General features: G+C 38.1%; 1 protein-coding gene across 2 annotated transcripts in view; it reads right to left on the reverse strand.

Moving 5' to 3' along the window:
• Positions 1-315: 315 nt before the first annotated feature.
• ITM2B (integral membrane protein 2B) overlaps positions 316-17,494 on the reverse strand; it is a 33,307-nt gene continuing 16,128 nt past the window's right edge. The window contains exons 2-6 of one of the 2 annotated variants that reach the window (XM_072610561.1): positions 7,663-7,791; positions 4,102-4,308; positions 3,260-3,370; positions 2,815-2,965; positions 316-1,090 (exon numbers count right to left, since the gene is read on the reverse strand). In XM_072610561.1, coding sequence (XP_072466662.1) covers positions 1,005-1,090; positions 2,815-2,965; positions 3,260-3,370; positions 4,102-4,308; positions 7,663-7,791 — 684 coding nt within the window. In that variant the 3' untranslated portion in view covers positions 316-1,004. The remainder of the gene's footprint in view (positions 1,091-2,814; positions 2,966-3,259; positions 3,371-4,101; positions 4,309-7,662; positions 7,792-17,494) is intronic. The other variant, XM_072610562.1, reaches the window with a different exon arrangement.

Genomic DNA, 17,494 nt, shown 5'->3' on the forward strand with positions numbered 1-17,494 from the left:
AAAGTACTTTAGTTAAACAAATAAGTATTCCTTTCAAAATTCTTATTGTTAATGCCAAAGCTCCCATTTCAGAACATCTTTTAAGGTCAAGGTCAAGGTCAAGGTCTAGGTAGTTTAAAAGTACTCAATGAAAAAATTTCTTTAGATACTAAGACATCTTGTATTTTCTATGCTCATATCCCACTGAACATCAAAAAGTATAGACTTTGTTTTTGAACTATGTTTATTCCTTTCCATGGATGGCTTCTGTCATATAGAGTCAAGGTTCCTAATTATTTTTAGTGGGGGGGGGAGGGAGAAAAAAACCACAAGTCCTTTAGACAAACAATTTTTTAAGATTTATATTCCTTCCATTGCACATACATGGGTTATATACAAATTAGTAACACAAGTTACTGCTTAAATTCCATTACATTTTCTGAATTACTATTACAGCAGGTGCTTAGTATATTAAAACATCAAGTTGGAAATCAAAACCTAAAGAGTTAGATATGACACTGAAAATACTGCACAACGTAATTGGAGTAAAATTCAAATGCATGTTTAAATTCCGTAACAAACTAGGCAGCAGGGTAAGTAACAAAGATGGATGGCTACTACAGGTCGCTTGGTATGTATGCAGAGTTAGATTTCCCAGTCCCCCTCAATAACCCTTCCCTCAAAGGAGCAGAGTAAAAACATAAAAATCCTGACAAATGTCTCAAAGAAATTTTATTCTCCTTAATACTTAAGGCCTGTCACATAAAATGTACTAATATCTATGACTTCATACAATTACTAGGTCAAATATAAAAGAAACCACACTTAGGGGGGGAAAAGGAAAGAATGATTCTTCAAATTTACTGCTAATTTTAATTGTATTATGAGATGAAAAGACAACAGTACCCTGCTTACTACTTACATGAAAAAAATTTTTTAAAAAGAATCACTGCACAAAATACAAAGGATGGGATTATACTGCTGTATTAAAATTTTTCACCAGAATTGGGTTTTTCATTTTATGTTCACGCACAAATGCGTGTCTCCACAGCAAAACTGTTTTCAAAATGCCGGATCCTGATGCAATTCTCAGCTTCACGTTTTTGAATACCTACATGGGTAAGAGAGAGAGAGATGTTTTTTAAAAGCCTTTTGGATTTTACACATTTATGTTTAATTGCATTAGCATTTATTAAGTCCCTATTATGTGCCATTACTTTGCTAGTGATAGGGATATACAGGCTAAAATGAAACCAGCCCTGCCCTAAAGTATCTCTCTCCACTAATCTTTGATCAGTGACTAAGCGTCACATTTTAGAACTGAGAAGATTCAGAGCATGGGGGTGGTTAGAATACATCAACTGTCAAAGATCTGGGCTTCACCAAACCAAGTGATATTTCCCTTTTGTGTACTTTTTATCTTCACTAGTCTGAATGATCTGCTAAGGATAACAGATCACATATTATAAGGCCAATTTGGAAGTCCTTTCCCCAATAAAATAGAAATGTTTTGTAATTCAAGTTAATTATTTCTGTTTGGCTGTCAGGTATATCCTAAATGAGAACTGCTTTTATCATCATCCCAGCTGAAATGTTGGTGCTCCTCAAGGTTATGACTTTCACCCTCCACACTCTTTTCTCTACCTGATGGGGTTTCATCCATTCAAATGGCTTCAACTAAAATTATGAATAGCTCCCCATCTGTTGATAAAACACACCATGATCCTTCTGGTCACCTTGACATGCACAATAACACTATGGCATTTCTGGTTCTTCTTTCCTATTGAGCTTCTCCAACAAAGTATTGCCAAGTCCTGTTTACATATTCTGTTTTCACAAGTATCTCTTCTCCCTGTTAGGATGACTGCAATGATCCAGGTATTTTCCTGGTCCCTCTGTCTTCTTCATTCCAATCAAAACTACAGACTGCTGGCAGACTGATGGTACTAGTGCACAGACTGACAACTGCTCCATACACATTAAGGGTTCTTAATGCCAAATGCCAGAGTATTCACTTGAGGATATGTATGGATGTATGGATGGCAAAAACCTCTGAAATGCAGCCCGATCAAACTTATCATTCTTAAAGGCTTAAGTGGATAACTCAACAGAGCATGGAATAAGGGGATGTGAAGAAAAGACAGGCCCACCATAACCAACTACACTCCTCTACCTACTTTAGACCTCTGCTCTCTACCTGAAAAGAATAGGTTTAGAATACAAAGAGGGCACAGAATATTAGTAACTCCTGTTTATCTGCTTGAGTTTTGAGGCTCACAAGGTCTTTTCTTCACAATGAACCTGGGGTGTAAGGAGCACATATATGTTTAATTAGGGAATCAAGACAATAACCTAAGCTTTCTCTCACTACACACAGCATAGATTCAAATCCTATCTCTGACACTACCTGTGCAACCTTGGACAAGCCAATTATTATAAACATAGTTTACGCATCTGTAAAATCAAAGGGTTAAATGAGGTGGCCTCAGGTCCTTTTTACCTCCAGTTTTTAAAAGAGACAGTATAACACCGTAGAAGCAACATTGATCCTAGATGTCAGGGGATCTGAATTTGAGTCTTGTCTCTGACACTAACTACCTATGTGACCTTGGGCAATTACTTACTATCTCTGGGCCTCAGTTTCCTCATTGGTAAAATAAGGGAGTTGAGCTAGATGGCTTGAGGTCTCTTCCAGTCCTAGAGTTATGATCCATCCCTAGTAAGTCCATTAAGTCAAAAACCTTTAGTCTATTAATGTGAATATAATTCAATTGCACATTAAGCTTCAACATACAACTTTCCTACCCATGCCTAAGGCATTAAGGAAGTACTTACCTTTAATGGTTTCTTTGCGCTGCAATTTGTATGTTTCCTTGCCATGGCACAGACGATAAATAAAGAAACCCAACTGATCAACATTTTCAATGCGGTCAGTGATAATCATATGCTCATGAATCAGATAGGACTGAGGCAAATAGGTTCCAGCCTACATTTTAAAAAAAATAATAATACAAATAGATCACTACACCCTCTTTGGGGAAATAAAAACAAGTGCCAGAATTCCCAGTCTTTACAGGTTAGCTAACTAAAGAAAACATTGAATTTCTTAATATATAAACATCAGAAATGACAAAATTATGGAACTGGAATAAGCCCTATTTCCTTTGCAAAATTCTGAAATGTTTTAGTGGAAAGATGTGTTTCCTGAAGTAAATTTCTTACCTCTCTGTCTCATAATTCCATGGTAATATCAGCGGACAGAATTAAGAATTTTCTTTACCTTGATGTTGATGAGCAACTCCAATAAGTTTTTGGGAGGCATTACAATGGAAGTATTCAGAGGAATCACATAGCATTTATCCAAGTTAAGGTCAAGATAGGCTGTAAGTTTCTGAAGGGGAAAAAAAGGAGTATTTTAGTCACATTATTTGAATATTTATAGAACTAGCAGAAACCACATTTTAATATTTTACATGGAGCTGACTTTAGAAAATGTAAAAGAGGTTCTCACTCTCATAATCAATCACTCTGCTTTAAATGAATTTGGAACTTGGTGGGGTAGGGAGAGAGGAAAAAGAACAAAAATTACTTCTATGCGGTAGTAGTCAACACTCTCTATCTTCATTTATCCACTAAAAGCTAGTCAAGGTTTCATTCAACTATAGCTAACAAAATAAAGCCTCTCAATGATTTTTCAGAATGCTAGATGAAGGTGACACAGCTAAACTCTAGAGTTTTCTGTATTGTTGATGGAGAACATTTATAAAGATAATTAATAGCTAAAATAAATAACTAGCAACTAATACACTGGCTTAGAGAATGTAGCCAAGAAGTAGAAACATGGTGGACATGGACAATAAAAAAGGTAGTCATGTGACTGGTATTTAAGAGGAAATTCAGGCCCCAATGAAAAGGTGCAAAAATGCCCTCAGGTTAAAAGGTTAATTAATCCATCCATAATTAATCAAAATAGGCCTGTAGTTCACTTAAAAAACACACTGAGGTTCTAAGTAACATGGCACTATATTATCAAATAAGTGAACCACTTTAATTAGAAACTGTAGAGGTGCAAGTTAATGACATAAATGACAGGCCTTTTATAACTAAGAATGGGTAGCTCACCTTGTGAAAGTCATGCACAATGTTGGCAGGATCGCTATCAGCAAACTCTGGGACTGGCACGCTGATGAACTCAACATCATCTTCCTCAAGGATTTTAATATTTTCCTCAATTGTCTGGTAGCGAGCAGCTGGAGCATTTGCAGAAGGCTCATTTAGGATCAAGTCGTCTTTGATGTATCTTATTCCACAGTAGTAGACATCATCCTGCTGCAAGGAATTGAAAATCATCTTCATGATTCACTTCGAACCTAAACTTTAAAAACTAAGTGTTACTTAAGCTACCACTTCTAACTCAAGAGTATTTTGCTTGCAAACTCCTTATTTTAAAATGTCAAACAGGACAGATTAATTACAGATCTCCAGCGTGTTATCTTTAAGATCAGATTTTGAAGTAGAGATCCAGTTTAAAATTGTTTCTGAGAAAGAGGAAAAAGAGTCGCAGAGTTTGGGCTCTGGTTTCTTTGTTCTTCCTTAAATTTGACAGGACAAGAATAGAAAAGCAATTATTCATCTGGTAACAGGTAAATTTAAAGGGAACACACATACAAGCATGTCCCTGCCTGAATAATTCATAATACATTTTTGTGAAGATGTGTTCCAAAATGAAGGATATTTTCTGGGGAGGGGGAAAGACTTTCCAAAGTTTTCAAGTTTTCAGCATTTGTACGAGCTCAAGCCTGCTGTTTCTCCTCTTGGACTACGACCAAAAGATATTTTTTCTGAAATCTGTCTTTGAATCGATGCATATGTGTGGAGTACCTTTTATAAGACTTGTTTTTACAGAATTACTTTGAGTCTAAAATGGAAGAACAGAGGAAAAGATTCTCCACCAAGTAAAAACATGTTATACAAATGTCATATGCTGTGACTGGAAACTAAGTGAATATTGAACAAGGTACTAAGCTCCTCTGTCTATAGAAAACACTCTTTTTTGGGGAGGGAGGAAAAAAGAGAGACAAAAGAAAGAGACCAGAGTCTCTGTGAACACAATCTATTACATTAAGAAACTTCAGAGAGGTAGCCAGTTATAGAGAGAGGAAGACCTGTGTTCACATCCTGCCTCACTCTTACCAGCTGTGTGACCCTAAGCAAGTTTGTTTGTTTCAGTTTCCTCATCTGTAAATTGGAAACAATAATGGCATCTCTCTACCAAGGTTTTTGTGAAGATAAATGAGGTAATAATTTTAAAGCACTGTATCAGTATTAGCTATTGTTTTTTAAAAACCCTTCAAATCCTATTTTAAGGGGATTGAAGTTAAGAAGCAATGATGATTTTTCTTAGAAATAAAAGGATATTTTCCTAAAGGTTCTGAAAAATAAGTTTGCTTTGCTTAACGTCATTCAATAGAGCTGTGCAGCTTAACAATCACTCAACTGTGTGAGGTGAATTCTGAGTTCTCCTAGGTGAAGTCCAGAGGATTATCTGATACCAAACCTCATTTCATGTATGAGGAAAAGTAAGAACAGAGAGATTCTGATTTGACCAAGTAAACTGTTACTTTATAAAGCAGAAGTAAGGACAGAATAAAGGTCTTCTGACTCACCGTCCACTGGCTTTTGTATTTCACTGAGATACATCTCCATAGTTATTGATGTTCCAAGGCTGTCCATCATCTTATGGTGCTTCTTCATTCAAGGATATTGTACATATATAGCCATTATTAAAATATCAGAACCCAGGCAACAGTAGCAGGGATTACCCGGGACTGGGAAAGCAGGGTTTTCCTCTTGTAGAACCACCAAAGTTTCACAGCAAAAGTCCATTAACAGGAAACTTAAGATACCGTGCCTGAATGGACAGTTAGGCTGCTGCTGATTTTTTTTTTTTAAAATAAACTATTGTCACTGAAGTTATTATGAAGATCAGAAAAGACTGGAAACTGTGACAGTTAGTTTAGGGCAAGGTTCTTAACCTGAAATCTGTGAACTTGTTTTTAAAAATATTTTGATCATTTGAAAAGATAAAAATTTTTATTATTTTTATAAATAATCAGTTTTCTTTGTAATCCTATAAACTTTTTAAAAACATATTTAAAGACATCCTTCTGAGAAGGAGATCGATGTCTGGCTAGACTGCCCAACGGAGTCTTTGGATCAAAAAATTTTCAGAACCACTGGCCTAATAATGGGCTAAATATAAGAACAAAATTTACCACTTTGCTGGGACCAATATCCACCATGTTTCATAGAAATACGCTAACAGCATTCATCTAAGACAGAAACTATTGAGTACCTAAACTACTGAGTTAAAAATAGGAAGGTCAACACAAATCTGATTATTAAGATAGGATCAAAGACTTGGAACCAGAAGGAATCTCAGAGAACATCTAGTCTGAGCCCTTTGTTTCACAGCTGAGGAAACCTTTGGAGTCCAGAGGTTGTGATTTCCCAAGGTCTAGGTCCTCTGACTCCAAATCCAGCAGTCCTCCCACTTTCCAGTGTATCAGTTAAGTATGGCCTAAAACTCTTCCATTCAAATACCCTCAATGACTCTAGTAAACCTGTACCTATCCAGCAACTGAATTCCACAGAGATCCTCATCTTCTCTTTAAGTTACACAAATCTTGCTGTTCAGAGCAGATCTACTGTTGTTGTAGGAATACAGATTTAGAGCTGGAAGGAATCTCTGAGGCCATTTAGTTAACTCTCTCGTTGCACAGATGGGAAAACTGAGGTTTTAGGGAGGTTAAATGATTATCCAAGATCCCAAGTATCAGAGTCAGGATATGAAAACAATTCCTCTGATTAAGAGTCAGTGTTCATTCCATTGTAATAAAAAAGTATGAATTTGAATTTTAAAAATGTTAATAATGCTCTTGAGTTCTACCTTTACTCAAAATTTAGAAGTCTTTTTTCCCTCAAAAATTCCTTAAAAAAGAGAGACAGAAAGACCCTAGCTATAAAGAAGTACTATCAAGAAAAGTGTAAGGTGAATAGAATAGATGCAAATTATAGAAACTGTTATAATCCTGATCTTAATTATTATCATTACTACTGAAAACTCTAGTTTACAATAAACTTTTAAAAAATACTTTATCCCAGTAACACTGCTGGCACAGTTAAATGCTTTAAGGAAAGAATAAACCAATCATGGGGAGAGAAAAGTACAGGATGCCAAGATACCATGAACCTAAGAGAATAAGAACACTGTGAGGGAGTCTGAACTGGGACCTAACCCAACATCTCCCAAGCTGTAGGCTGTCGAGACTACAAGCTGATTTATTCAGCTGGCAGTCAAGAAAAGCTGCCCCACTCTCCATTAACTACTAAATATTGTAGAAATGGGAAGGATATTCTAATCGAAAAAATGTTCCAAGAATTTCGGCTCTTCAGTCAGTGCACTTCAAGAAATATACAATATGGTTTTGTTTTCTGGGTCTGCTTGTATGAATTTAGCCAATGTGTCATTGGGAGATTTAAAGATCCTTAAAATAACCACTAGGAACATGGCTAAAGGCCACACAGCCACCGGGGAAAACAGCATAGGGAGTCAGCAATAACTTTCTAAAAAACAGACAGGGAAGAAAGAGAAAGAACCCTGTGGATTCCACCGCTACTCACCTGAAATGCAAAATACTTGTAGAGGTATGCCCCTCCAAGGATTACTCCAGCAAGCATAAATGCGAGACCAAAACACATGCACCAACACCAGGCTCTTCTCTGGCCAACCGGTACCACTTCATCTGGATCCTAAGCATGAAACAAGGGCAAAGGGGCATTGTTACATCTTTATTTGGAAATACAATCTTAGCACTAGAAGGAAGATCCCTTAAGAAACCTTGTCCAACCTCCCACTTTAATGAGATGTGAACCTGAGAGCCAAATGACATGACATTTATAAGATGATCAGCTGTAACTATAATGAGTTATGTACTGGAAGCTACCTCATGATTGCCCGAGACCACATCAGGGAAAAAGGCTGGCTTGGTTAGCCCCAGGACTGAGTCTCCCGACCTTTGTTAAATCTGTGTTCTTTCTACTCTATAATACTGCCCTTCCTAAGACATGCATTTATGGAAGGAAAATATCACCTGTCCATTGCTTTCAGTCCCTGCAGCTGATATGCAGGAGCAAGATACTGTGCTGTTCCTATTTTCCTCACATGATTGTCATATATGAATATATTTTCCTAATATATACAAAATACAAATTTTTCATAATAAATGTAGTTTTTTAATACTTAAAAGGTCAAAAAAGCTAAGAAAGGCTAATAGGGAAAAGCTGAGATAGTTCTGTTACCAATTGTTGAGAATAAAGGTAAAATACATACTGCCTTCTCAATGGATGGGGGAGGGAGGGAATTTGGAACTCAACATTTTTAAAAATGAATGCTAAAGTTTTTATATGCAATTGAAAGATATTTAACAAAATAGATAAAAATATATTCAAAGGCGCAAAAGGGGGAAACAGATATCTCTAAATGAAAATATGAAGGAACTGAAAATCACCATGTGACAGTGCATTGATAGTGGCTTATATTTTATACCAGAAATGCAGCTTTTCTTTTTTGTTAACTTATGTAAGGGCAATAAAAAGAACAGGATTCACAAGGAGGGAGTGTAGCAATTTCAGTGTGTCAAAGACATGCTAAATTTACTTGTCTAGAATTAATTGTGCACTATCACCACCTCACTTCCCCCCCTCAAAAAATCCTAAGAACATTGAGCTGGCTTTGATGAATACTTGTATTTGTCTCTAGACACTGAAGCAACAAAACAAAGACACAAGAAAAAGGGAAAATCAGGTAGAAGAAGGGTACAATAAAAAGAGAAAGGGAGAAAATACAATTACCCTATCTCCATATCAAAGCAAAAGAATCATCTCACTCTAGTTACTAAGCTCAAAAATATTATGAAAATTAACTCCCCTAGTGCTTATGAAGATTCATGTAAGCCAGTTGTTATGAATGGTAGAATTGTGAAACTACATTTCCATTAAGCAAGTAACCCAGCATTATGGGTTACATTAAGTAACCCAGCATTATGATTTAGAAATGGGGTAGAGGAGATGACATCTCCCTTCCAACTGCACTTTTGACCATTTGATCTCTACCTAATTACAAATCTCATATTTTACCGATCAATCAAAAAGCAAACATTCATTAAGAGCTTAATTACCAGGCATTGAACTCAGTGCTGGGGGGAGGGGGAGAGGACAAAACCAAGTACCAACCCTCAGAGCTTGGTTTAGCTAGGGAAGAAGACGAAGTATATAGAGATACAAGATAGTATGGGGGTTGGGGGGGAGTCACTGGAAGTTGGACAGATCAGGAAAGGCTTCATGAAAGTAGTTCTTGAGTTAAATGTTAAAGGCAGTAGGGATTCTGAGAAACTCAAGTGAGGACAGACTGCATACCAGGGCACGGAGGCCAGCCAGTACCAAGGGACACAAGAGAGAGGTGGAACGCTATGTATGAGGAATGGCAGGGAAGCCAGTTTGACTGGATTTCAGAGGGTGGGAAGGAGAATAATGTCTCATGAGGCTGGCTGGAAAGATAGGTGGGGCCAGTTTGTGAAGGAGTATTTAAATGCCAGACAGGAGTTTTTATTTGGCCCTAGAAGAGTTAACAGGGAATCACTGGAGCATATGGAGTAGGGAATGAGGCAGTCAGATTTGAGATTTAGGAAAAATCAGTTAGGACTAAAGGGAGAGAACAGAGGCAGGGAACCCAATTAGGAGGCTTTTTCTCAAAACAGAGTGCTGGTAGTATGCTTAGCCAGAAGAGGTGTGAATGCAAGATGGAACCAAGATTTGGCAACTAACTGGTTATATGGGATGAGAACCGATGTTTACTCTGAATTTGTGAATGTAGGTGACTAGAAAGATTGAGGTGCCCTTGAAAGAAACAGGTAAATTGTGAAAAGGGATGGATTTGGAGGGGAATGATACAATTCTGTTTTAGACACATTAAGTTCTAGACAGCTAGTCTACAGGATATCTGGGTCTATCTAGGCAGCTGGTGATAAGGAAGTAGAGACTAGGATATACAGTCTTGTGAGTCACTTGTATGAACATGGTAATTAAACTAATATGAGCTGATGAGGTAACGAAGAAGACATAATAATGACCATTAACAGCTAATACTTATATGGCGCTTTAATGTTTTGTTTACATGTCATTTCACTTTCTCTCTTACAAGAACCCCATGAAGTAGGATGCCAGTATTACCTCCATTTTACAGATGAGGACACCAGCTAAGAGCAGTTAAATGATTGCCCAGGATCACACAGCTTAGTAAGCATTGGAGACAGAGACAGACACAAAGAAAATCAGAGAAACTAGCCCTTGCCCTGGAGGCATTCATAATTTGGTGGAGAACACAACAGTTATATACATAAAATAACTGAATACAATCCAGTACACAATATAAATACTAGACCTCGGAATGGAAGAACTACTAAGCAGGAGGTATCGGTTTCATCTGGGCCTTGAAGGGCAGGTGGGATTTAGATCCTTGGAGTAGAAAGAAGGTCAAGAAGGGAGAAAGAGTACAACCAAAGGGAAGCAGGCTGAAGTCTTTGAGAGCTAAGGTTGGCTAGAGGTGGGTTGGGTTACGGAGAACCTGGGATTCTAAAATGAAGAATCTATACTCATTCAGCCAATAAGCATCCACTAAGTGCCTACTATGTGCCAAGCAAAGGTATTAATGACATAGTTGGTATTGCCAAGGAGTTTATAATAGGAGCTAGGGTGGGGAAGGGGTGATGACAGCTATACAAATAATGGTAGATACAATACAAGGGCAAAGGAGGAAAATGTCAATGAGGAATAAGGAGTACAAAAAAGAATTATGTTTTTTTATAAAAAGAATTCCCATATCTAAGGGAAAAGAAAATACATGGCTTCCCTGGAATCGTAAGGATTTACTTAATTAAAACTTAATTACATCTACTTTGCTTAGGAAGTACAAGGGGAAAAAAGATCATTTTAGCACCATTTAACTTTTATAGAATTTCTCTGTCAGCTAGGAAGGCAAGAGGCCGCGATTATTAGACATCATCACAACTGAGTCATCTCAATGGTCCAAGGCTATTGGACAATTAAAAACATCCATCTATGTCACCTTTAAAGTGAACTGACCAAAACTTTTAGTTGCCTTTATTTTGACTGGATTTTCCAAGCCTCTGATGATAGCAATTTTAATTTCTGTACAAAGCTAAGCTGCCTCAACAGTACCAATGTGGCTTCTATCAAACCATGTAAATCATAAATTAAAATATGTATTTTTAAAGCAATTTCATTTACAGGATAATAGCTCATTTATGAAGATCATTATCAAGAATCTTAAAGAGTTAAGAAACAAATTTTATTTTTCAAAAAAAGAGGAAGGAAGGAAGAAGGAAATAAGCATTTGTACAACATCTACTCTATGCCAACCACTGTGGTCAGTACTTTTTACAAATATTACCTCATTTGATCTTCACAACAACCCTGTGAGGTAGGTGCTGTTATTATTCCCATTTTACAGCTGAGGAAACTGAGGCAAACAGCAGTTAAGTGATTTGTCTAGTTGCATAGTATCTCAGACTGGATTTGAACTCAAAACTCAGGAAGACTCTTGGCCTAATATTCTATCCATTGTGCCCACCACCTATGTAAAAGCTATGTAAGAGCCGCTAAGCAATCAAAATAAATATCACTAAGGCTATTCACTAAAGTTTCTCATATTCCCCCCAAGTGTCTATTTTCTCATATTATTTTAGATAATTTAGTAATGTTTAACGATATCCTTTCCCCGGACCAGGCCAAATTAGAAACAAGAAGGGCTCCCGTGGGAGGGAAAAGCAAACACAACTCAAACCACAGAAGTCTGGGGTCCTTTAGAGAGGTAGGGCAAAGAGCCCTCGCTACCGACTTCTATCATTTATCTGTTTTATATGTAGCTCAGTCAATAATATTCATAATGATGATTTTAGTCATGAAGAAAACCTTAAATTAGGCTCAGTATACTTTACTGAAGCATATAATTCATTTTAGAAGTTTTTTTTTCATAAGCAGAGGCTAAACATAAAGGCAAGGGGGCATGAACTAGCCGATTAGAGTGCTGGTCCTGGCATCAACAAGACTTGACAAGACAAACCCTTCCTCCCATACACACTAAATTTATGATGACCAAGGGCAAAATCGATCATCTTCTCTTAAAAGTCAATCCTGAAGACTCTTAGTTACAGAGATGAGCTGCCAATTTGGATGAGCAGAAGATTCTACTCCCTTTCCTAAACCCACATAATCTAAGGCATAGGCTTCTGCCTCCACATTAATCCCACCTGTACCCTCTCTACCCCAAAAAGTGGGCAAGCTTCAGTTATGCAGGGGAACTAAACTCGATTTATTTGGAACCAAAGTCACTTACACATTGCCATCCCTTACATTTACAGGCAACTTTCTCAGACTTTAAAATAGGAGAACAGGTGCAGATATGCACTGGGAAAGGAGTTTCCTCACTAGGATTTTCCTGAGATCAAAATCAGATCCACATTAACACACTACATATTTGCAATACAAACCTACTATGTGCCAGCTAAGAGGTAGACAAATTCTTCTGCAAATGATGCCATTATCTGGCAAAATATCACTGTTAAATCAACATAAGTGAAATAAAAGATAAATTCAGTTTCACTATTTCTGTTAGTTCATATTTAGGTCACCTCAACCATTTCCCTGAAGGTCTGTAGGAATGTGTCATCAATTATAAATCTAACCCAGGTTAAAAAAAAAAAACTGTAGCCTTTTCATATTTTTTCTCCTTCTGTTCTCAGACTAACAGGTAACTCCATATTCTCCAGACACTTCTATTTAGGTCTTCTTTATAGGTTGAATGTTTTAAGGAAATTTTTTTTTCAAAGCTCTCAGGAAACCTACTTTAATATTATGTTGAGTAAACCAATATTTCAGGACACAGAACTCCAGAGGGCAATATATTTCTAGGGTTAAAAAAAAGAAAAAACATGCCCCCCCCCCCTTATTTAAACCAACCAAAATGAGACAATTTGACCTGGGGAAAAACATGAAAACAGTAATGTGCCAATATAGGCTATGGTTGTTGTCCTTCGTCTTCACAGAGGACCAAAATGACATCACCATGATAAAGTGAAATTTCAATGTGTCCGACTGTGGCTGATCAGCCCAATACGAGCTCAGAACGCTCTACTACAGGCTGGGCACAGATAGCCCATGTGAATATTTGGGGTGGATATCCCAAATCTGCGCATCCTGTGTGTACTTTGTGTCTATATACAGACTATAATTAATATCTAATAGAAGAGTATAACAAACCCAATTAAAAGTCATTTAATAAATAATAATGGCTAGCAGTTATATAGTACTTTAAGGTTTGCAAAATGCTTTCCAAATATTATCTTGTTTGAGCCACACAACAGCCCTTGGAGGGATTGTTTTACAGATGAGGAGGCTGAAACAGACAGATGCAGTGACTTGCCCAAGGTCATTTAGCTAGGAAGTATCTGCGACTGGGTTCGTTTATGTGCTAAAGGTGTTCTTGACCAAGGTGCAGTGCTCTATCCACCACACTACCTAAATCACATTCTAAGGCCCTGAACTAATAACACATGTTTTAAAGAAAGTCAAATTCCTTAAAAAGATCTGGGACATTTAAAAATACAGTCAAGTGAGAGCTGAAACATCCTTCTGAGTATATTGGGCTCATCACAGTAGACTTCTTTGACCCCCTCTCCTCTTCTTACAACTGTGGCTAGCCAACGCCAAACTGGCTACTTTACCTCATCTTCGTTCATTATGACCCCTCCCCTCCACTTTAGTGGACTAAGCTTGCCTCTGGTTTTTGTTTTTCTTGTTTGCTTTGCTTGAAGTAATTTCTTATTTCTCCAGGTTCACCATCAAAACTGAGCTTAGGACAAATCTGATGCATTCCCATCCCATGCTAATCAACCAACAAGCCTTTATGGAGCACCTACTGGACATATATGCCAGGTACTCTTGCAAGGCACAAGGGATACAAATGTGAAAGTGAGACAGTCCTTGCCTTTCCAGGGCCCTACATTCAACTTTATCACTCTCCTGATGTGGCATCCTCTTTGCTTATATTTAATCTCTACTATCACAGCTATCCTCCATTTGATGTCTTGTCACAACATGGAGGAGACCCTGATTCTCAAAGCCTAAGTCTCAGGAAACCTACTTGATATTATTACGGCATATTAAACCAACATGAGATGCAGAACACTTAGAGGACAAATATACTTATCTGACCTCAAATTTTAATAGGTCCTACCTATATTCTAAAGGTTTAGGACAGGGTTAGCAATGAACTCTGTCACTGAAGACTAATAAAAATAACTGCTATTAACATACCACTTTAAAAGTCCATCAAGCCCTTAACATCCCATTATTGGAGTTGGGTCTCACAACAAGTCTGTGAGCTAGGGACTACACGTAAACACTGTCCCCATTTTGATAGCTGAGGAAAACTGAAGCTCAGAGAGTTTTAGAGTATTGTTTATGGTCACACGCAGCTAGTTATTGTCAAGAGGGAAAATTTAAACCCAGGTCTTTCTGACTCTTAAATCCAATACTCTTATCTACTACACCTCAAGATTCATCACAGAAGAGCTGCTCACCAGGTAACAAATTGTTTTTAACCACAGCAACACAAGAAATCACCTACTAAATTGTCAAGATGTACATCACTGGAACAACTATTCCTATGGATTCTTTAAGTACTGAATTAAGGTCTCCCTCCTCCTTCCTCAGCAGTGTCTTCCTCGGATTGGAGGGTTCCTCCCAGACCTTCCATTTAAATGGTGGGGTTGCACAGTGCCTGGGACACTTTCTCATTCTTCTCCAAGGCTGCCCCAGGCTGGCAATTTTCCTCTAAATCCTTCAGATTCTTTGAGGGAAGGAAGTACCTACCTTTTCCCAGATGTTGGGGTTACAAAGAAAAAAAAAACCAGCCCTGGTCTCCAAGGATCCTACACAATAAGGAGAACAAGTAAATAACTAGGTATGTGCAAGATATATACAGAACAGATGGAAGTTGACCTCAGAGGGGAAGGCATTAGATGCTGCAGGGAGTGGAGAGGGCTTCCTGCAGAAGGTGGATCTTGAAGGGAGGCAGGGAAACTGAGAAGTAGGGATAAGAAGAAAGAATTCTAGGCATGGGGTGGGTGGAAGAAGGTCAGAGGACAACAGACAGTATAAAGGCACCTTCAGGGAAAAACAAGAAGGCAGCCAGTGTTTGCAGGGGGGAGGGGGGGAGGGAAGGAGAGAGAGAGAGGGGGAGAAAAAGGGAGAGAGAGGGGGAGAAAAAGGGAGAGAGAGAGAGAGGGAAAGAGAGGAAGGAAGGGGGAGAGAGGGAGAGGGAGAGAGACAGAGACAGAGAGAGAGAGAAAGAGACAGAGAGAGAGAGAGAGAGAGAGAGAGAGAGAGAGAGAGAGAGAGAGAGTGTGTGTGTGTGTGTGTGTGTGTGTGTGTGTGTGTGTGTGTGTGTGTGTGTGTGTGGAGGGGACTACTAAAGGAAGCCAGTAAAGAAGAACAGTAAAAATACCACAGAGGACATTGTCTCTGATCCTGAGGGGCAGAGGAGGGCAAGTTGTGCCCAAGGGCACACAGTAAGGAGAGCTGCAATTAGAACCTAGATCTCTGGCACACAGCAAACAATGCATGCTTTCTGAACATACTAATTTCCAAGGCATATCATTTCCCAAGGGCAGCTACGTGACACATTGGATAGTGTCAAGCTGGGAGTCAGCTTGAGTCCACTGGAGATACTTACTAGCTGTGTGATCCTGGCCAAGTCACTTAACCTTCACTGCCCCAGGTTCTCATCTGTAAAACGAACTGGAGAAGGAAATGGCAAACCCCTCCAGTACTTTTGCCAAGAAAACCCCAAATAGGGTCATGAGAAGTTGGACACTACTAAAAAAGACTGAATAAAATCATTTTTGTAGTTACTTCCTGTCTTACATTGTATCCATCTCAAAGACTGGAAATGTCTCTTGGAGGGTTTTGCTTTCCTCATCTGTAAAATGGAAGAGCAGAGCTACAAGATTCCAATTTCCCTATTTCCAAAAATTTCTTAAGGTAAAATTTAATAACCAACAAAATTAGATTAAATAATAAAGGATAAAATGCCACAAAAACCCTTATTTGTCTGTGCCTATAGTAACAAAGCAGAACCAAACAAAGAGTGCTTTGTCACACTGAAATTCCCTTATATTTAACTTTTTGTATATACTTCAGGTTCTACTGACCTCCAGATCTCCATTTTCATTACTTCATAAAGGTCTTTACGTATTTCCTTTTATTCATATTTACCATTTTTTCAGCAACATATTATTTCAGTTTCTATCACAAATAAAGCAACTAGAAATACTTTATTCAGAGATAGGTTCTTTCTCCCCCTTTTCCTGATATATTCATGTTAAAGCACTAGCAATGGAATTGATGTGTAAAATGGTACAAGTGGGTTTTTCCCCCCTCTTTAGTACCTGTCACGGCAGGGTCACCTAATACACAATGTTCGGTATACAGAATATGCAAATATTTTCTGAAGATTGACTACCTCTCTAGCAGGGAGGGGCAGTCAATGTAGTGAAATCATTGTTTATGACTTGAGTTAATGTTTGATTAAGTGGTTTTCCACTGTCTTAGTCAGTCTGCTCCACTAGCTAATATAGCTGGAAGGGACCTCAGATTATCTAGCTCAACATCTTTCCCCCCTCCACATATGATTTTGTCCTCCATCACTCCTATCACTCCCTTCAGGATGTTGTAATCAAAACAATGCCCAAAGTCAGAACACCTGGAATCTAGTACCAGTTCTGCCATCAACTGTGGAGCCAAGATAAATCATTTACCTTCTCTGGGTCTCATCTTCCTTATCTATGAAAAAGGCCAGGGCCTGGGGGAGGGCACTGAGCTAGGCAATCTGAGGTGGCTTGCCAATCTAAAAGTTAATGATTCCAAGGAAGCCAACTCTCCAGTTTGGTTAAATGTAAAGGAATACCAATGTTATTCAACTCAGAGACACAAAGGTTATATATATACTCTGTTTATTTGACTTCTAGAGTCAAGGTGAAACTGACGAAATTACAACATGATACTGTTACTACTAGTAACACTCATTCATTGCTGATGTTGAATTTGGTAAGGGACACAAATCACGTGGAAGATACAATCTCATTATTCTGCAAAATCCAATCAATCAGCCTTGGTATTCACACCTCATCACTCCTCTTGACCCCCCAAAGACTGGAGGACACAAGCTGGTGGAGAATTCCAAAACCTCCTTTTAAACAGAAGGTTCAAAACAGAGATCTCATTTTGCCCCCTGGTTATCATACTTTGGGTCTTAAGACTTCTCTACCATTCTCTTTCTTATTTCCTTCCCCAGCTTTTCAGTTTACTTTTCTTT

Source organism: Notamacropus eugenii, chromosome 5, assembly GCF_028372415.1.
Source record: "Notamacropus eugenii isolate mMacEug1 chromosome 5, mMacEug1.pri_v2, whole genome shotgun sequence".
NCBI classification, from domain to species: Eukaryota; Metazoa; Chordata; class Mammalia; order Diprotodontia; family Macropodidae; genus Notamacropus; species Notamacropus eugenii.